The 21,883-nt window shown below is 33.1% G+C and overlaps 1 protein-coding gene across 1 annotated transcript in view; it reads right to left on the minus strand.

Annotated features, from left to right (window-relative positions):
* Positions 1–609: 609 nt before the first annotated feature.
* The window catches only part of LOC120769136 (insulin gene enhancer protein isl-1), an 86,850-nt gene continuing 65,576 nt past the window's right edge, over positions 610–21,883 (minus strand). The window contains exons 2-9 of the mRNA XM_040096008.1: positions 18,810–18,999; positions 12,744–12,874; positions 12,482–12,670; positions 4,502–4,622; positions 2,749–2,911; positions 2,433–2,648; positions 2,172–2,355; positions 610–2,048 (exon numbers count right to left, since the gene is read on the minus strand). Of these exons, the coding sequence (XP_039951942.1) occupies positions 1,663–2,048; positions 2,172–2,355; positions 2,433–2,648; positions 2,749–2,911; positions 4,502–4,622; positions 12,482–12,670; positions 12,744–12,874; positions 18,810–18,999 (1,580 nt within the window). The 3' untranslated portion in view covers positions 610–1,662. The remainder of the gene's footprint in view (positions 2,049–2,171; positions 2,356–2,432; positions 2,649–2,748; positions 2,912–4,501; positions 4,623–12,481; positions 12,671–12,743; positions 12,875–18,809; positions 19,000–21,883) is intronic.

Raw genomic sequence — 21,883 nt, forward strand, 5'->3', positions numbered from 1 at the left:
AATTTTTAAGAACTAATTTCGAAAACCGCGAAATTACATGATTACGCAAAAATATATTTTTAATGCTTTCCACAAAATAAATTTCGAACTTTAAGCGTGTTCTCGGTTAATTTGTATAAATTTTGAAAAAACTTAAAAACTCAGAACTATACAAAAACACAAAAATAAATTATTTACTATTTTTTTTTTTAAATTAATTTTGAACTTTAATCGTTTTTTTTAGTTAATTTATGAAAATTAATTTCGAAAGAAAAAACAGAATTACGGAAAAACATATTTTTAAAATTTTTTAATTTGTTTTAATTCTTTGTTAATTTGTAAAAATTAATTTCGAAAAACTCAAAATTTCAAAAAAATATATTTACAAAAATTGTATTATTTTCTTTATTAAAAAATTAGTTTCGTACTTTGAGCGTTTTTTTTTGGTTAATTTGTAAAAATCAATTTCGAAAAACGTGATGACGCGAATTACAGAAAAATATATTTTTAAAATTTTTAGTTTTTTTTTATACAGAATACAGTCCGTACAAAGAATACAGAAAAGTTTTATTATTTTTTTTAAATATTTATTATTTTTTTTTATTAAAAAATTAATTTTGAATTTTTAAAGTCGAAAATATTTGTATACACAAATATATACAAGTATATGTACACACATACAAACATGTTTTTACCGCAAGTTTGCCTAACATACCGCTTTTTGCTGTTTTACAGGGTTGTATTTTTCTCAAATTATTCTCTTTCTTGTTGCATCTATTCTTGATTTAATTTTTATTTTTAGTTTTTATTTATTTATTTGTTGTTGTTTAGTTTAACTAGAAATTTAATTATCATAAATTTTTGTTTAATTATGTCCTTTCTAAATTTATGCATTAAGTACTTACATAAGTATATACAGTTATTTAGGATATATGAATGCTCATACTTTTACAAACTTCTAATTCCCTATAAGTATTTATTTTGCTTTTGGTTTTAGTTGCAGCTTGTTTTTGTTTTTTTCTTTTGTTTAATAATTACATTAATAATAATTATTTAATTTTTAAGAATAATATTTCTTTTGCTTTAATAAAAGAACTTTTTAAGTGAGTGAGCATTTCCGTTTGCATTTGCAGCCATTTTTGAATGCCTACGTGCAAGTTTTCTTTGAAAGTTTCTAAACTATTCACATGAATTTTATTAATTTTTTTTTTTTGAAAATTAAACTTTAAAATTTTGCAAAAATAATACAACAATGAATAAGTGAAAGTAACAATACTTAGATTAGTGACAATGTGGGCATTTTGTAACACACTTTACTAAAACTTCATCCACAAATAACGGTAAATGTTTTTTATATTTATTAAAAAATTTCACAAAAACCGTTATACAGTTTTTTGGTTGAAATTTCAGCAAAATGTTTTACAATATGCCAACACTGCAGCTTTTTGACTCTTTAGCGACTCAGAGCTTCCACTACGAGAGCTTTATTGGTGCTACGTGCTCAAAATTTTTCTCATGAGGCGCTACTCGCACTGGCTACTAGTCACACACGCTTTTCGTCTAACTGCTTTCTACATCTTCCGCATACCAACTGCTGCTACGCTCCCCGTAAAATTGCACATTTGCCCCTTTGCGCACGCATCACTGAGTTCCGGCTTGACGGCAGAACTCCTCGTACATCCTTCACAGCACCGCGTGCGTCGGCGAAGCCGTCACCTTTTGCAACATTTGCATCAACTGCTCCGTAGCAGACTGTGCCTGTCCACAGCTCGCCGTGTTGCCAACACCAAGACTGCCAACAACACCACCACCACCACCGCCGCCCACTGCCATGCCTCCCAAAGCGAGTCCGGGATTGAGCGCACAAGCCGCTGCTACAACACCACCGACACCAAGACCGCCAATAGCGCCAGCTGCCGCGGCACTACCCAAAAGTGCACCGGCCGTGTTCGAGGCTGATGGTGGCGAAGCGATTGAGGTGGCCGCCGATGTCGATGCGGATGATAGCGATGAAGATGATGACATTGACAAAGACATTGACGATGTTGGTGTCAAAGCCAGTTTGGACTCTGTTTTTGTAATTTTTTTTGTGTTTTTTTTCAATTTTTTTTTTGGATCGACAAGAACGAGAAGAAGAAGAAGAGCAAATTAGATACGTTTGCACATGCTTTTCTACGGACTGCCTTGCATACTGTCATCGCTCTCCAGATAGGTCACATATGAGTCAGTGCTGTCCGGGTGATGATGTGATGTGATGCCCGAGTCCATGCTGCCAATGGGTGGTCCATTCATTTGCTGACCGGGCGGTGGCGGATGTGGTCCTTGCTGTTGATGCGGCGGCAACGGCGGCATGCCATTGAGATCATAACCGTGCATCTGTTAGAAGGAAGGAGATAAAAAATTATAAATTTAGTCACAGCACTGGCGTATAATTGTAGTTGAGCGGCACCCACCTGATTGACGAGTTGCTGGAACGCGGGCGTGTGCGTATTGATCGCACCGTTGCTGTCCAAGTCCGCATGCAGCGCGAAGTCGGATAAGGCCTTCCATGGCGGCTGATATGTTTGCACATCGATGCCCTGCAAATTCAATGGCGAATCGTGGCGCACCGGCGAACTCGCTATCATCGGTATGCCCTGCATGGCGCCATAGCCGAGCTTTCGTCCCTCCTATAAACGCAAAGCAAAGAGAAACTTTCATCAATTAAGCTCAATTGAATGCCCTTGTTAGGGGGTTAATGCGCGCGGAAGCTTCCTGAATTGTACATACCTTCTCCTGTTGCATTTGCAGTTTCATTTGTATGGTTTTCTTCTTGTCTTTGCAGCGTTTGTTCTGAAACCAGACTCGTATGACGCGTGGCGATAGACCAGTCATCTCCACAAGCTGCTCTTTCATGAGCGCATCAGGTCGCGGATTAGCATTGTAGCAGGTTCTGCAAGTAAGAAAAGAAATGGTTGATTTAGTTAGTTGAAAAATACTGAAGATAGAAGTGTATGGCAGTAGACTGTAGGGTATTTCTTTGATGGAAATGTTAGTTAGGTTATGCTTCGTTTCTTGGAACCTAGATGTAAAAAATACGTTTTGACTTTAAGACTTCTGAGATTATGGTTTTAATTATACTATACTTTGGGCTGGTTGATATTCGAAGTGATAAAGATGGTCTTCGGGAATTCCAGTTTTCAAGTCATGTTAGAATAAACTTAGTATTGTCAACGGTTTTGAATGGAACTCCGAGTTTAAGATTGGTTTTTACCAATATATTTCTTTGAAAAGACATGATTACATTCTATGGAATTTATCCCAGCTCGGAAGAGATCTTTAAAAGGGCTTTTTATTTGAAATTCCATCATTATTAACTGTCTGTTTAGGTTATTCTGAAGATATCAACGTCGAAAAAAGTTATAGAGTAGAATCAGACACTACATGTATATGAAGATAAAGTCGAAGAGCTAAATACAAAGGAAAAATGAGACTGTCAGTAAATAAGGTCAAGAGAATAATTTTCTGGGAGAAACGTAGTTTCAAGCGATATGGTAGGAAAGGGTTTTTGTCTTTCCAGTACTCTACTGGACTGTTAGGCGTCAAATTAACTCAGCAAGCGTTGGTCAACTCCTAGTAGCTGTGCAAGGTCCTCTGGCCCAAGGTTAATCATAACAGTTCATTCTTAGCAAAGTCCACCTTTTAAGGGTTGTAGGAGTTCTATATGGACACTGTCCGATTGGCATACAGAAGGTGGACCTTGTACTTTTTACTTTGCCAGTTCCGTCAGCTGTTTGAAAGAACAATCCTTGAATGTTCCGCCTTTGTCAGATAAAGGCAGAAACATATCGGATCTCATACTTTTAGACAGCCAAACCAAACTCTGCCGGCTCCTTCTCTACGCATATACCGGCGGGGGAGTTGCGCGTTGGGAGACAGCCGTTGGAGGAGAGGTGCAGGGAGCTTCTTCACGAATCGGTCAAAGCTTTTGGTGGATGGGTTCATTATCAGGATCTCTCTATCGACTCCAGCTTCAGACTTCCAGACTATTCCAGTGTTTTCCAGGTCGAGGTTGCAGCCATTAAGTTAGCAGTGGATATACTGCTTCGGAGTGCAGCCGCCTTCAGAGAAGTGACCATCCACTCAGATAGCCGAGTAGGGAAACTAGCCTTGAACTTATTAACAGAGCCTTCAGGGCTGCTCTAACCTAGCTATCAATATCATCGAATGGCTTTCTGATAAGACTGGTATGGGTGTCGGGGTGCTTCTTCCAATATTTTGAGCTAAGTCACATTGTTTCTAGACGCAACCGCTCTTCGGCACACAATATTAAGTTTTCGAATATATTTTTGATAAGAAAGCTTTAATCATAAAAATACTTAAATCGCTCGAAGGTCACTTAAACTTCCTATTAGCTTATATATAGTCATAGGGCCATGAAATTGTGGCAAAAAATGAAGACACATATCGAAAAAAGGAAACGCACCTCAGCTAAATATCTTCTTAAGGTTTTATTGAGAACTTCGAGTTTGTTGAAACTTACCTTAACGTGTGTAGTTGCTTCTCATTCAAGACCGTTCGCACCCGTGTCGGCTTACCGTCCGATGGACCCGAAGGCCTTTTTTCCCTAATACTTTTATGTGAGCCTGATTCGCTACCAGAATCTGTAAAAGAAATTGAAAAATCTTGTTGAAAATTAATTATTAAAAAGAACTTTTAAAATAAATTATTTTAGAATTAGTTTAGGTTTTAAACCAGAACGGAATCTAACCAAATGAAAAAAAAATTAACACAACCTCACTTAGGCTAAAAAAAAAATAGTAAAATTTTAAATATATAGAAGTATACATAACAATAATGCTTTTCCTTACAATTTGCATCGGCAATTTCCTCAGCCCAAAATCACATAAAGCAACACGAAAAAAAGCATAACTAGCTGATGACATTCGTGCACTTGATTTCGATTTCGACTTTTGTTGCTGTTGTTTTTGCTGTACAAAACTATAATTAGTTTTCTCCACCGAATGTGTTGAAAAATTGCATACAAAATATTTACTTGCCGGCGCGTTTCGGCGAGTTCAAAGCGAATATTTGCGACAAGAGACAAGTATCGAGATCAATTGTTCGAAATCAGTGGAATTTTTGAGATGTTGCCGATTTTAAAATTAACTCTAAAGAAATGCGATAATTTCTTTTTGTTGTATGGTCTTTACATATCAATAATGAGTGGGGACTTTTTGTGAATATTCTTAAGCATGATTGTAAATTTTTACAGTAAGATAAAAACTTAAAAAAGTTCAATAATTTTTTTTTTTATTTTTTCGGTGTTAACATGTGTAAAAATGAGCTCCCAAGCTGTGCACTTGTCAATATTATACGGAAAACCGGAGCTTATACTGCGTATGAAAAGAAGAATATCTCAGATATTTCAATTTTTGATCTTTGTTACTAAAAGTCAGATTTCTTAGAGTCGGGATGAGTTCGTGATTCAATTATATGCAAAAACGAGACATCGAAAACTGGATGGACTATCTGAGACGTAGCCGCGAATAACATTTGAAAGAGATAATCTTGAAAAAGCCGCGGTCAATATTTGAAAGAGATTATCTTCAAAAAATAAAAGCCAAAGAAGTTTTTTTCCATTGGTCGTAAACATTCCTCATTAAACTTGAAATGTCTGTGATTTTTCTTTAAAAAAAAAGTAGAGAACCTCAAAATGAATCATCTTTTGTATGTATACGTATGTATACGGGTTAGGTTAGCATGCTGCGAGCTTCCTCTAACGAAAAAAACTTTTAAACCATAATCCCAAAAAACATTTTTGTGGGTTTCTGATATGTTTGACTTACATAAGCTTCGTAACCGATGGATTTTTGTCTGAGAATATGTATATCAAGAATACACTGTGGTATTCGAAAGGTCTTGCTAAAAGTCGAATACTATAATTTCCTCATTTATGTTTCATATCTCCGATCCACTCATTTTCGCATGTGCTATCGGAAAATTTTAAAGATTTCGAATAGAAAAAATTATTTTCGGGATCCTTTAAATTAAACCACACCCAAAAAATGCTATTTCAGTGATAGAGAGTGTCATTAATTGACCCGTTTAGGTTTTCGCTTCGCGACTTAGGAATGAACTAATGTTTTTGTATAAGCGTGGGTATTTTGATAAAAAAAAATATTATTCATGCCTGGTAATCTTTTATATTACGCTAAACTATTCTTTTACCCCTTCAGGGGTTATTTTATTTCCACAGTTTATGGACAAAGAAGATTTCTTTGGCACGAACGTCGGTAAATTCAGCTTCCATGATGAAACCTACCCAAATGGGTTGAGGATGATCAACTTCGCTGGCACCTGAAATATGGTTATTCTAGTACTAGATTCCAGCATACGAAAATTCATCTCCTACTACTACCTGGCTGACTTCGGCTCGAAAAGTCGCCAACCAAATTGTTGTGATAGACGGAAAACATGTCTCTAGTGTTTTAGATGTGCGTACTCTCTGAGGTCTTAGCATTGGCTCGGAGCACTATCTTGTACTAGCTAAGCTACGCACCCACCCAACTCTGCAATTACCCGTCTGAAGAACAACAAAGCGGGGAGATGGATTGCCGGCCGAGCTATTCAAATACAGCGGCGAAGAAGCAATAAGGAGCCGTCATCAGTTTCTTTGTAGAATTTGGAGTTTGTTGAAATTTAACTGTGCTTTGGCCAATCCACAAGAAGGCACACCGCACAATCTGCGTGGGATAGCTCCTCAACATCGCCTACTGTGTGAGATATACAGCAAATCAAGAGACAGCGGCTGTTAGGTCATGTTGTCTGTATGAATGAGAACATCCCACCTTTATAGGTTTTCGATTCAGTACCCGCCAGTAAAAGCAGAAGAAGACCTACACTCCGCTGGAGAGATCAGATGAAGAAGAAGGCTGCACTTAGTATCTCGAATTGACACCAAATAGCAAAAAGAAGAAACGACTGGTGCGCTGTTGTTAACTCGCCTATAACCGCGTAAGCTGTGTTTGCACCAGTAAAGAAGAAGGCGACGGCGCTAAAAATGTACTCTGCCATTGCAGTGATGCTGGTCTTCTCCGTGGATGAAATTTAATAAAATCTCGTATAGAAAATATTGTACGTAGAGTGAATAATAGTCGAAAAATAGGATTTCCAAGATTTGGCGCAAAACTGATAAAAAGGTGGCGTCTTTTTGATTTGCGTTGGTTTTGACTCAAGCATTTTCTCGTTATAGGCCTGCGAAATACGATTTTTGGTTAGATCAAAAATGTGGTAGGCCATCATATGAGAATTATTTATCTCCGTGCATTCACTACAGTAACTTTGAAAAATGTAGCTTTGAGAACCCCTTTTAAAGATAAACTGAACAAACTGATTCAACTGAGCGACAACTTAGAAGGCTGTTACAGCCCAGTTGTAAAAAATATTTGAGATATCGATTTAAAATTTTACAATGTTATATTTAAAGGTATAACCTATTGATGTATGAAAAAAATTGTGTGTTTTCAGGTCCTAGGTGTGTCCCATAGATGCCTGAAGAAAAAATGTGTCAATGTAAAGTTCCAGGCTTGCTCAAATTTACATACAAGTATATACTTATATAAATTTTTATATGTATGTATTTATGTAGTTGTTGTTGTAGCGGTAGAATTCTGTATGTATATACATATATTTCATTGCGATTACCATGGAGTAAGCCATTCACAGTCGATTGCAAATACGATATCGCAGTTACAATCTCGGTATTTACGATAATTAAGGTATCCGCGGTCCGGTCGGAAGAAATTGGCACATTTAGTACGCATAACGAGTGAAAAATGCGAATTGCTATTTAAGCGAATGAAAACGACGTGGCTACATAACGACTACGTATACATACATACATACATGTATACTTATCATAGCGTTGTTGACACCGATTGGAGCGGCGGTATCTCATAAAGTTAAGAAGTTACGAGCGACTAAGGCCAATAGAGCATGAGGACGAAAGCAGGTGTATATGTATATAAAAATATTTAGAAATGATATTTTCTGCTATACATATTTGTATCAAATATAGAAGTATACATATATAGATATACATATATACAGGCATATGTACTAAATATGTATATTTACCTACATTGGTCAACTTGTAATTCGCTGGTTGACAATGCAAGCAGGGTTGTATGTAAATATTTTTCTTAATACATACAAACACACACTATGTATATTTATATAACGTCATCGGGCCATGGAATTTCGATATGTGCAAAAAAACAACGACTTTAAAGAACACCGCCGCGTTGCCAATGAAACACAAACAAAAAGCAGCGAAGCGCTCAGCCGTGTTCCCAGTCAGTCAGCCAGTTAGACACCATATTTACTTACGTACAAGTAGTGGATGGTCAAGACCAAAGGGTCAATACAATGTGTAGTAGATGACTAGGCTAACTGCGCCTCAGGGTTGCATGAGTGAGCAAGTGAACGGCTGGCTGGCTGGTGGCATGGCTGCCCGGTTAGCTGCTTCGTTGGTTGGTTGGTTGGCATAGTTGCTCTGCAGACTACAATGTTGGTCGATTTTTTGTTGACAACTTCTTGGGAAAGTTTCACACACACAAACTGGCACACATGGTCTCTTATAGTCGGCAGTGTCACCTGTCTGCCGGTGCGCTCTGTCTCCGACTGTCGGCCGCCCACAAATATACCGTGCGATCGCAGTTGTTATAATCGAAATGTGTGTGTGTTTGTATGTCCGCGATTGCGATCGTGTTGTTTGGTGTTTATCATAGCGATCACTGTTTTGATTTTGTTGTTCTTTATGCTTTTGATTTCTGTTTGATTTCCAATCGTTGGCAATTGTTTGATGAACTATCGAAATTGTTGTTCCTCTTGTCATTTTGCTGTACAATAGTTGTTTGTTTATTTTTAGCGGCACTTTTTATGTTGCTTAGATCGTCATAACGAACATTGCTACGACGCTTGTTCAGCTGAGCACGAACGTTCATCGTGCTGGTGTGTGTATAGTTCAACGTTTTTTGACAGTTTTAGAGAGTGGACTGGTTGTACTTATGGAACTAGGCAGCAGAAGACTGTTCTTAAGCCGGTGTAAATATAATTTTTTCAAATACCTATGAATGGGCGTCGAGTCTTTTACAGCGATATTGGTTGCCTAAAAGATGGTTTACATAGCCCCAAGCCACTCTAAGCCATTAACGAATCACAGCCAGTGTTTTCTTCTAGAAGAAGTCCCGCAAAAACATGCTTAAGATCAACTTAACTGAGGCTCTTAGTATTATAAAAGCATGGGACTTGTTCCCTGAAACACTGATATACTTGAATTCAAGATCCTCTAGATCCAATACCTCAAGGTTCAACGTGGGAGTTCAGCGAGAGATCCTTTAAAAAGAATAATAGTACCACAGTATATTTAAGTATATTCTTCCGGACCTCGCAAGGTGGTCAACTATGAAAAATATGGAGAAAGCTTCTTGTAACAATCTCTTGGGCAAAAAATATAGCGCATCTGCATCTTTTCGATAGATAAACATCTCAGTTAACATGAGGTATATCTGCTCTAAGCTAGTTAATTGGAAGGAATTGGTGCAGGAGTCACAGGACCATGCCACAAAACTCTTAACACAACTATCGCAACGACAGTCAAGCGGCACTTAAAACAAACTCTGCCTATAAGATCAAATCGCTACTAGGGGAAGGGTCTAGCGGAACGTAGCCAATTGCACATCATCTGGGTCCCCGGTCACAAAGATATAGGCAGGAATGAATTGACTGATAAGCTCGCACGATCCTCAGCAACTACTAAGATGATAAGACCTGAACTCTTCATCGCGGACATACAAACACTTTCGCAAGGAAGAAGGAGTAAGCAGAGAGAGGTATTGGCAACAACTTCAAGGCATGCGCCATGCCAAATTGCTAATGGGGGTTATAAACTCAGCAGGCTTAAATATGAAAGCAACCTCTCAAGGGACAAACTGAGGCTACTTGTCTCGTTCTACACTGCCGACTGCAAGTTGAAAATAGCACTTTGGGACTATCATCTTGAGTAAATTGCTGGTTCAGCGTCAGGGAGCCTGAAACTCCAGGACACCTTTTAATTGACTGTATAGCAGTCTGCAGACGCATTTTAAAGGCCTTGGGATCCATATTTCCAAATAGAGATCACATCGCGTCACTAGCAGTAAAAGTATATTGGACTTTATCAATACGCTGGGGCTAGGTGTGTCTTTGTGATTTAGAAGATGGTACAAAGACTTAAGGTTGGGGTGCAATCCTCGTCTATTTATCTTATCTTAAGCAAATTAATTTGCGCTGGCGTCGGCTGGCGGGCGGTAGCTCGGTCGAAACTAACCGGATAATCCTCCTTCATTCAGTGCTGGCTGACACTGACTCAGATCTAATAGATATGCTTTTGAGTCGACATACATAATTTTTTGTCATTCTGAGAACTATATTTAATAATTTTTATTTAATGTTGTTGTCGTGTGGCTCTGGAGTTAAATTTTTTGGTCAACCTTGGTCTAGCCTAAACCCTTCAAACTTAACTCAACTCTCATGAGAAAAAGTCTATAGAATCTAAACGCTCTGTTAAGCAACTCTCTACGCAATGAGACAGGTGGGACTATTGCCCCACTTTTCCAATGACCTTGCCACGAGCCAAATTTCTGTTTTCAATATGTACGAAAAGTATTTCTCCCAAGATTTTTTATTTCATATACACACATGTTAACAAGCAAAATCAAGAGCGTGGGCGATATCTCGTTTACCAGCTTGTTCACTGTTACAGTTTTTAATTTCATTCATTTTGTTTCATTATACGAAGTTAAGATCAAAAAGCGGCCGACGCACACAAATGAATGTTCTTCGAACTGTAATCGCTTGACTGAATATCGATTGTCGGAAATAGAAACTACGTGGAGAGGGAGATGGGGGCACGTTGGCAGGGCAGTTGTAGAACAAAAAGCGACCGCAATTAGATAACAACTTGTAGTCATGTCGGGGAACAAGGCACAATTAAGAATGTTCTCACAATTGTCGCTACAAGGCGATACAAAAAGATTGGAGTGTAGATTAGAAAATTACAGATTTTGATAATAGAAAACATATTGAAGATGCGGTTAATGATATGCGTGGGTGTGTGGTTAAGCGATTTAGAAACAGCAGATTAGGTGATTAGGGGATTTGTGAGTCTGCTATAAAAAATTTAATACTTTCAGAGAGGTTGTCAGATCTAGAGTGATGATGCTGGAAGATTTTTGACTTCTGTCAAAACTTGAAGAGCGAAATATTAACAATTGAAAGTGCGTTGCTCAATATCGAGTGGTGGCTCTGTCTAGGTATTTAGTTATCTATATTGAAAGTACATAGTGTGCTCGATAAGACAGTGAGTACAAAGGCTTAAAGACTGGGAGCGATGAGCTTGAATGGTCTTTATAAATATCAATATAAATGACACAAAAAAACGTGCGCCGATCTACTCCTTAATTGCAATAATCAGAAATGATATTTATTCCAACAAAATACTGGAATTAACCTGGTTTTTTCGGCCAAGGGCTGTGCTTACTGCGTTGTAACACCGCTTGAAGCATCAGCTTTCAGGAAATAAGTTCGCAAAGGTACTCAGATCAGAACTGGAAGCTGTTTCTGTGATTTATTGGTTCAAAAAGCTTACGTGGCATGAGAAAGCATTTACTTCTTTGAAGGTTCTTATATTTTCCGTTGATCTGAGTCTTTCTCGGAAAGTCGATGCGCATAGTATAGAAGACTATATTTAAAACTGAAAGTTGCAACTTTGATTTTGTTGACCAAAAAAGCTCCAAAAGGTCTTAGTTAATAAGGAAAGATTGACAACTTTGTTCTGATTTTTATTTCCTTCACGGCTCTTATGATATCTCTGCGATCATTATTAGCAATAAATAAGGAAAATATTGACAGTGGTGGATACATTATTTGGCTAACTATGAAACACTGTTTTATTGGTTCAAGAAGCTTATGTATGTGTCATGAGAAAGCTTTCACTCTTTTAAGGTTCTTATGTTTTTCGTTGAACTAAGTCTTACTCAGAAAGTCGATCCGCAGTTTATTGCGGACCGTATTTAAAACCAAAAGTCGCAGCTTTGATTTTGTTGACTAAAAAAGCTCCAAAAGCTCTTAGTTAATGAGAAAAGTGTGACACAGTGACACCTTCTGTTATGATTTTTATTTCCTTGACGGCTTATCTCTCCGATCACATAAGATCCCGAGAGCTTATTAGCAGTTTATAACGAAAAATATTGACAGCTGGAAATCGCAGATACATCATTTGGTTAAGTATGAAATAGTTCAAGTGAATCTAGTTGCTTATTTGTTGGTTGTAAAAATTTTTTATAATATCTCATTTCATATAAAAATAAATATTTATAATATGTAACTAACAAATTAAAAGCCTATTATTTATAGACATCACTAATAATTACAAATAGTATAGTTAAAATAAAAAATAAAAATTTTATTGCTGGCTCACCTGACATTGAACCCAACTCGCTGGAATGATTATTATTACTAAGACTCGTGTTATTATTATTACTACTACTATTATTGTTGTTGCTCTCTATGGATGATGACGTTAGACTACTTTGTGAGGATTTCTCTAGAACATCATGATCTTCTTTACAATATAAAATGCCGCCATCTCGCAACGCAAACTCATCGCCTGCAGCAGAAAAATAGCAGAATTAATAGAATTTAATTATTTTATTTGTTGTTTGTTATAATAAAATATTTACCTGGCAGCAGCTGTCTCGCACACGCCGAACAACGAAAGCATTCAATATGAAAGATTTTCGTTTTTGCGCGCATCACAAAGTCATTTTTACTAAATGAGTTGCCGCATTTATCACATTTTGTACCAAATAACCTAAAATTGGGAGGAAAATTGTTTGAGATTAAAAAAAATATTTGAAGAATTATAGTTGTTAAATTAGTTAAAAATAATTATATAGTGTATCATATATATTTATTTTAAACATTTTTTTATTAAAATTTATTATTATTTTTGCTATAAATATTTTTTTTAATATTCAACATAAGAAGGGGGAAAATTAAAAAAAAAATTGTATAATACGTTTATTATTGATATTAAAAAAAATATTGTATTGTTTTATCGTTAGAAAAAACTATATAGTATAAATTTTTTTTTTATTTTTTACCAAAATTTATTATTACTTTTCTAATATTTTTTTTTACAAATAATGATATGTATAGTAAAATTTGATATTGTTATTTTTGTAATGAAAATTATAAATATTTGAAAAATAAATAAAAATATTTCAAATCAAAATCATTACAAAATTTTAAGTTAAATTTTTAAATAAACATCTTTAAAGTTACAACAAAAAGTAACCTTTTTTTATTTTGAAAGTTGCCATATTATTGGAGAAAAAAATTTTTTTTGGCATACATATTCTTTTAAAGAAAAAAATTTTAAATTTAAATTTACAACAAAAACAACTTGAAAATAAATTTTTAAGTTGCCATATTGTCAAATAAATCATATTTTCATGGAAAGTATAGAATTTCTTAAATAAAAAATACAGAATATAAAAAATAAAGGTTTTTGTATATATGACCTTTTTCAAAAAAATCATAAAGCCATAAATAGATCATAAATTATAAAAACTGTGATATTTATTTTTGTAATAAAATTGATGAGGTTATTTGAAACAATTATTAATATAATAATAATAATTAATACAACCAAGTGTATAGTCATGTTTATAACCTTGTTAAGTTGCCATATTGTAGAAAAATTATATTCATATGACTGAAATAATATCGTAATTTTCTTTTGTAATATAAATCATAATTTTTTTTTAATGAAAATATAAAAAGAAAATTAAATTTTACAACAAAAAATATAACCAAATACAACAAATATTTCTTAATAACCTTGTAAAGCTGCCATATTACTGTAAAAAAATCATACTTGTATGAATTTTGAACTGAAAAAAATAAAATCTACAAACAAAAAAATGCAACCAAATGTAAACTTATATATATAATTTTGTAGTGCTGCCATATTTTTGTGAAAAAATTAAAGTTTTATTGATTGCATGAAGAATGTTTTTAAAAATTATAGTGTTTTTTGAATGAAGTTTAAAAAAATTAAGATTTACAACAAAAACAAGTAAACCTTGCCATATTATTGTAGTAAAATTTACCTTTTTATTGCTCACACAACCACAAAATTTATTTAATTAACAAAAACAAGCAACAAGGTGTATATTATATGTATACATATAATTTTTGCATATTATAAAAAAAGCCTGCCTTATTTTAGTTAAAAATCATGCTTTTATGTTTCTACAACACGAAATGCCACCAAGTATATAGCCGTTTTATAACCTTGCTACATTACTGAAAAAATTCCATATTTTTATTGTTTACACGACCATAAAATTTATTTTTTTAATAAAAATCAAGGATTTTATAAAATAAGTACGGGAAATAAAAAAAAAACAAGAATTACAACAAAAACAAGCAAAAAATTGTATAGTTATTAAATGACCTTGCTATATTTTTGTAAAGAAAAATCACGTTTTTATGATTTACAAAAATTTTACAACAAAAAATGCAATCAAGTGTGTCGGTATTTCTCAACCTTGCCACATTATCGTAAAAATTTCATATTTTTATTGCTTACACGACCATGTAATTTAAATATTTAAACAGATTTTTATTTGGATAAATTGCTTTGTGAATTTATTAACAAATTCTAAGTGTGTGCAGTGCTTTGTTTATATTTCCTTGTTTACTTTAAATATATCTATACAAAATGAATTTTCATAACTTTAAAGCGTATATAGCGCTGGTAGGGCATTTAAATAAATAAAAAAATCGTGTGTGAAAAAAGTTATTTATTTTATTTTTATTTTTTTTTTTTATTATTAAATTTTTTGATTTTTGTATCTATTTCTCATTTTATTTGACGTTATTTGAGTTTATTTATTTTGAGGTGAAAATTGTGCTAATTTTTTATCGATTGCCTGGCGCGTGTTAATGAATTATTTAAATGTTTACGCATGTACATTGTGCACACAGTGGCAACGGTAGTGCCAGCGCCGGCACAAACACACAAATAACTACAAAGCGTTTGCTCTATGCTGCCAAAGTTTATTTTTAACTGTTTAACAGCTTTTATTAGAGTATATCGTCGGATCGTTAAACAAATTGAGGCATTTTCGTACACGGCAACACCGCAACACCGCATTTGAATATTGTTGCATTGTTGTTGTTTTGTTCTTGTTTTTGTAAAGCATTTTCATCCTTCTACAGCGCGCATGTTTTGTTACAAAAACAAGTTTATTTACAAATATTTGCTATAATTATTATACACCTACATTTGTAAATAAATACATGCGCGTGTGTGTGTGTTGGTGTGTGCGCATTTCGGCTACCGGAGTTAAATACTCGCACATTGTTATTTAAATGCTTTTGTTGTCGCATTATTTATCGAAGATTTGCTAAATGCCATTGTAGTGGAGTACAAATTTGCGCTTGGAGATTTTAATTTGTACAATTCATTTGCATATTGACGGTATTTTTTGTGGTAAATATGAAGAAGCGCGGCAGAAATGATTGATTGGTTGAAAAAAAAAATATTTGAATTTTTTTATAAAAAAAAAAAATTATAATAAAAAAATAAAAATATATAAAAATAAAAATGTGATTTCATATTTATGAGACGATTATACTAAAAAAAATGTATTTTGTAAAATAAAAAAAAAATAAAGTAAAATCTAAATTTAAAAAACATTTAAATTCATTTAAAATTCTTTTCCAGTCATTATATATGATTTTGTTTATCGTTCTATCTCTTTCTTTTGGTTTTTTTCTCTCTTCCTCTCCCTCTCTCACTCTCGCTTTCTCTTTTTCACTGGCTCTCATTATACTTAACTGCACTACATTCATTTAAAAAATTGGATATCCAGTCATAAATGATATTGATCGTTCTATCTCTGTCTTTTTTCTTTCTCTCTCACTCTCGTTTAGTTGCTCTCTTTTTCCCGCTCTCCCATTTCCTCTATGTTACCAGTAATTAGCTTATTTTTATTATTATTCATTTCAATCGGCTGCTCCTAACAACATAAACACCGCATTTCATCCACAATCATGTGACCACGCACTTGCCACCAGTCAATTTCGGACATAACCTCAAAGTCTAATTATAAACTTTTTTAAATCTCACACTGCTAATTGCGTAGATTTCATCAGCTGATTTTTTGTGTGCTCAAATTAACATGTCAATATTATTTTATAGCATCTAGTTATATGAATCTATAAGCAGAAGCTTTAGTCGCACCTCTGGATATGTATATATATTCGTACGTAGTGCGAAATCGTCTACGAAAATTATTATTATTTTTTTTCAATAGTGTACACATGCACCATTCCATCTCCCCCCCTCCCTCTCCTACACTTTCTATAGCTTACAGTTGGCCACGAATTTGTTCCGAACTCGGCGCTTGCGTGGTATCAAGTACGTAGTCTTAAGTGAATGGCTAACTTGTGTAACTGGTATATATTGGTTTGAAACGTCTTAGGGCAGATTTAAAAAGATATTTCTTTATTTCACTCTCTAGAATTATATTCAGTAAGGTACCGAAGTTTACAATTTGTGCTTCCATAGGAGATGCTGGAACATACGGATCCTGAAACGTGATCAAAACTAAGACTAGTCGCCTGTTTTTATGCTATTGACAACAATTAGAGTAGTAAATACAATTAGACTCATCCCTTCTGGGTACAATTAAATATAAATTTATTACCTTATATGTATATGAGCGTACATATAATAGATCCAAAAAGCAGTATAAGCTGCTGTCTAAGACCAATTCCTCTCTACGTTGCAGTAGTGTGGTGGACAGGGTTACAAAAATCTGCCTACCGAAAGGGCTAAGAGGCTGCGCTATGTATAACAGGAGCTCTGCCACCTATAGACCTCTCGCTGAAAGCTGCTCGGCAAAATCAGCGGGGCTATTGGCTACATGAAACATACACATAGAACCTTTGGGCAAAGTTCGGTTGGTAATGGCGGTTTGGTAAGCACCGACTACCTGATGAGGCTTTATATGATTATATATACTGTCCAGAGTTAGGTATAAGACAGCTTTTTAACCTGCCGGAGTACTGCAGTCTTTTTCAAGCAGAGGTTTGTGCTATTGGAAAAACCGCGAAGTCTAATGCCTCGGCAGAGAGCTCCACAGTTAACATCTACGTGGACAGCCAAGTAGAAACCAAGGCCTCGTTTCGTATATCGGCATGAGATAGCGGACGATTACGACTGAAAACGTGACCGGCATTGGTAAATCCATACATTGTCTTTACGGAAATCTGAACAGGAGCATAGTAAGAAAGATCAAAACGCGATGAAATGATCTACTTGACGAAGGCTATTCCGCACGAACCTCGTAACTGAACTGCATTTAATATTGCAAAGGACCAAAACTTGTCTGGCCGTGGCACATTACTCTCCCAGGCTAATCTAACCTAATTTAATACGCGTAAAGACTTGTAAAGATTATGGAGATGCGCTTACAGGCTGTGGACGCAAAGCTCTAAGGACTTTCTGAATAAAAAAATTCACTACAATTATTTCAATAACTAAAAAATGTGACCAGTCCATGTTTAATGAAATGAAAACTTGTATATTATTAAGATATGATAACTATCTGCCATAACATTTATTCCCATACATACTTAATTCTGGACGGGCATCGTTATTTTGCTGTTGATTCTTAGTCGAATCGTCTAACAAAGCACATCCAGGGTTAAATTCTTTCCATTTATTATCCTGAAGTCATATTTTTAGGTAAAATTCTTCAAAATAACCATCCCTAAGCAATACAGGTATATAATTATATCATAATCAGATGATCAAATGACTCAAATTATTATTTTTTCTGTTATATTAGACATATGTAAGTGAATCACATTAAAGTAGGTCTTAAGCGCCGCACGACTTTGAGATCTATAAATAGCCAAGAAAGTGGGCGCGTGGCATCGCGAGAAGCAAGCAAGAGCGTGTTTAAAGCGCCTGACATTTCTGCACCATTTTCAAAGGAACTCCAATCGTTGCCATGCGAAAATTTCAGCAAAATCAAACTAATTGCCGAAACAACAACAAAAATGTACAAAATTTATTTAAATATAAGTATAATAACATAGAGACTCGCAGTTCATGGCAAAGCAACCACAACTATGATTAAATAAACGTAAGCGTGCTGAGGAGTAAAAATAAATCTGTTTAGGCAAAGTTCACACTAAAGCGTGTATTTGTATGTAGCATATCGTTACCTAAAATGCAAAATAATTAACAACACTTCTCATGAGTTTGCAGGTAAAGGAAAATCGATATAATAGAAACCACTCTTATTGAAAAAATTGGAGTTTTGGTTATAAAATGGTTATATATTGGTTATTTCTATGGTTATATATCAAATATATATTGATTATATATTGGTTATACTCGTATCCGAGAGCGGAAGCTGAAAATTTTATACTAAATATATGTAACGTGATGTCATAAGCAACGAAAAACTCAAATTCAGGTGACGATATATGACTTTAAAAAAATGCTTAGCTTTTTTATATATTTTTTGGTTTAGCTGTTTTATTTTCTTTGATTTTATTTTATTTATTTTATTTTATTTAATTTTAAGTTATTTTATTTTATTTTTATTTTTTTTTTTACTCAATAGCAAATGTGCTAATACTTTTATTATTAATTTTATATTCATTTCAATGCTATTATGAATGGCTTATAAAAATGACTATTTGCTTGGGCTACTTACCTAACATAATCACGCTTACAGTACGTCTTGCCGTCACGCACAAAACACGTACAGCTTTCGTCCAGAAATTGTCGGCATTCCTGACACTTGAGGCATGCCGCATGCCATTCCAGATCGGGGGCGACACGCAGGATGTACTGATCGTGAATTTGACCGCCACAGCCCACGCAAAGTGATAAACGTTGTTTTTCTGTAAAAAAAAAATGATTTTTTTATTAAATGATATTTTTATTAAAAATCTTCATTCATCAAGGTAATGATATTTTTTTTATTAAAAATTAAGTAATTAAAAAGTTAATAATATTTTTATTATTCAAAATTAGGTTATTGCAAATTTAATAATATTCGAAAAATCAATTTATAGTTTCGAAAAGCATTAATTGTGAAATATTGCTTTAGATATACATATGTATGTATATGCTTAGATATTTAATTAATGCACTAAAATAATTTTTGCGTATACTATACATATGAATTGGCCAGAATGAGTTGGAATTTGTGATTATAAACAAAACAAAAAAATAAATAAAAAGGCTTTTAAATTTTTTTTTAGTATTTTCTAACAATAATTTATACAAAATGTTTTTAAACAAATTTTTTTTAAATTTATTTAGCACAAGCTTTCCACTTCAGAACATTTGCATTTTTATAATAAATTTTTTTCGCTTGTGCAAATTAATGCATCAACATCGAATGAGCAGAAAATATGACAAAGTAAGTATGGGTAAAAAATAGTAAGACTTTGTTCATAATTTTAAAATTCTTAATTTATTCTACGAAATCTACGTCGTCGCCCTCAAACTAATGCCACTTGGCCCTAGATTTCACTGACAGTCATACCAGCCTAGAAAAAAAATTTTGACGAATAGGGTTTCACCTGAAAATTAAATTAAAAAGTCTTACTATTTTTTGCCCACATGTACTGAAGTGCTTTTGAAGCCTTAAAAATCAGTGTTTGCTTATTTTCCAACCGCAAACTAAAAATAATCGAAATAATCTGCTTACACTCAGTCAATTTAAATCTATTCCATTTATTTCTATTTATTTTTTTCAAAATCCTCAAAAAGTAAATTGTTTCTCTGCGGTTTTCGTAATTAATTCCGTTATGATTTTTTCGGTGGAAATATTTTAATCTGCTTAATTTTCAAACTCAACTACATATAGTACTTTTTTCCAGATTTTTGTGATTTATTATGCCATATTTTGTATTTTCTTCTTCACTTTATTTTACAGTAAAAATTCGGTTTGGTATTATATTATAAGTTTTGGACGTGTTCAATGTTTTTGTATTATAAATTATTTCAGCCGCAAATTGAAATGAATTTATTCCTTTTTTTGTGGTCTTGGAAAAAAATGGCGGCTAAGTAAAAATACGAATACATAGAAATATTTTTTTCAATGCACACATATGTACATACATAGAACAATATATACACACATTTATTCATTTATATTTTTCATATTTCTCTGCACCGCAGAAAGAGTCCAAATATAGAAATTTCTCCATTGATTAAAGCAGAAAGCTTAAATGCACATATATATTTGTTGTTGTATGCTTGATTCATATTATTATATTATTATTCATATAGAACTAACAAAAAAAATATTTCGCTTGAGCAAAAAAAATTTTTTGACCGAAATTTGTTAATCAAAAATACACATTTTTTTAACTTAAAAAGCCAAAGAAAAATATTTATAGGAATTTCAAAGTGTAATTTCGGCTACTTTTTGAACTTAAAAAACCAAAAATTACATTTATTTATTAATATTACAAAAAAATAAATAAATAAAAATTTCTAAAGAAAATATTACTAAAGAAAAAAAAAATGTTTTTAATAAAGAAAATTGTTTGATAAAGCTTTTTTTCTGTAGAAAACATTTTACGAAAGAAATTTTTTTTTTAATTTATTAAAAATAAAAAAAAAAACAAACTTCAGCTACTCAACCACCAAAAAAAAAAAAATATTGTACTTAAATTTCGAAGAAAAAACAATTTTGATCAACATTTTTTAATGAAAAATTCGTATAAAATTTAAGTATACTTCTAAGAAATTGAAAAAAAAAATCTGAAAAATTTAAATAGTAATTTTCAAACACTTTTTTTGAGCATAATAAATCAAAATTAATTTAAGCTAATATTAGTAAAAAGAATTTTTTAGGGTGTGCCTTAATTGTCGAAAAAAATGTTTGAAGGCAAATCTTTTAAACTTTAGCTACTGTACAAAAAAAATTATTATTTTACTTAATTTTTTTAAATAATATTTTTGTTTTTAATTTTGAGGGAAAAAATTTTTGACCAATTTTGTTTAAGTTCGGTTTTTAAAAAGTAAAAAAAAAAAATCTTAAAAACTCAAAGAGTAATTGCCAAGACGTTTTTCGAACATAAGAAGCAAAAGTTAATTTTTATAAACCAATTATTTTAGGGTGTGCCTTAATTCTCAAAAAAAAAAATATGAAGACAAATTTTTCAAACTTCAGGTTTTAAATCTACACTATTATGGCTGCATATATCACATATATATCACATATAAATTTGGGTAATGATTGGAAGTAATTAAATTGAGTTACATCACGCACAGAATTTAATTTATCTATGGAGACTCAAAAATATAAAATATTTTTTCGTATCCAGCATCGATACTAATCAAAAATAGCGCATACTAATTTGTATACCCCACAGAAGAATTGATTTTTTTCATCTCTATCAACTTGTCCTTTAACCTTTTTGACATACGCTAAATGTTACTTTAAGGCATGTAATTTACTAAGTAATATTTATATCCATGGGGGCACTCATTGAGGTGGTGAAATTTAAAAAAAATATTTACTTAATTAAATTTTATTTATTTTTGGAACACTCCAATGAAAAAAAATAATAAATAAAATTTTTAACCATGGTGGCACTAAGTAAGCGGATGAAACTTAAAAATTGTATAAATTAAAATTGATTTGACTTTTTAGGAGCACCCTAATGTGAAAAATTTAATAAAAAATATTTATATCTATGCTGGCACTCTGGTGAAATTTAATTTTTTTATTAAATTAATTTCATTAAAATTTTTTTAGGAGCACCT

The sequence above is a fragment of the Bactrocera tryoni genome, chromosome 2, assembly GCF_016617805.1.
Source record: "Bactrocera tryoni isolate S06 chromosome 2, CSIRO_BtryS06_freeze2, whole genome shotgun sequence".
Lineage (NCBI taxonomy): Eukaryota > Metazoa > Arthropoda > Insecta > Diptera > Tephritidae > Bactrocera > Bactrocera tryoni.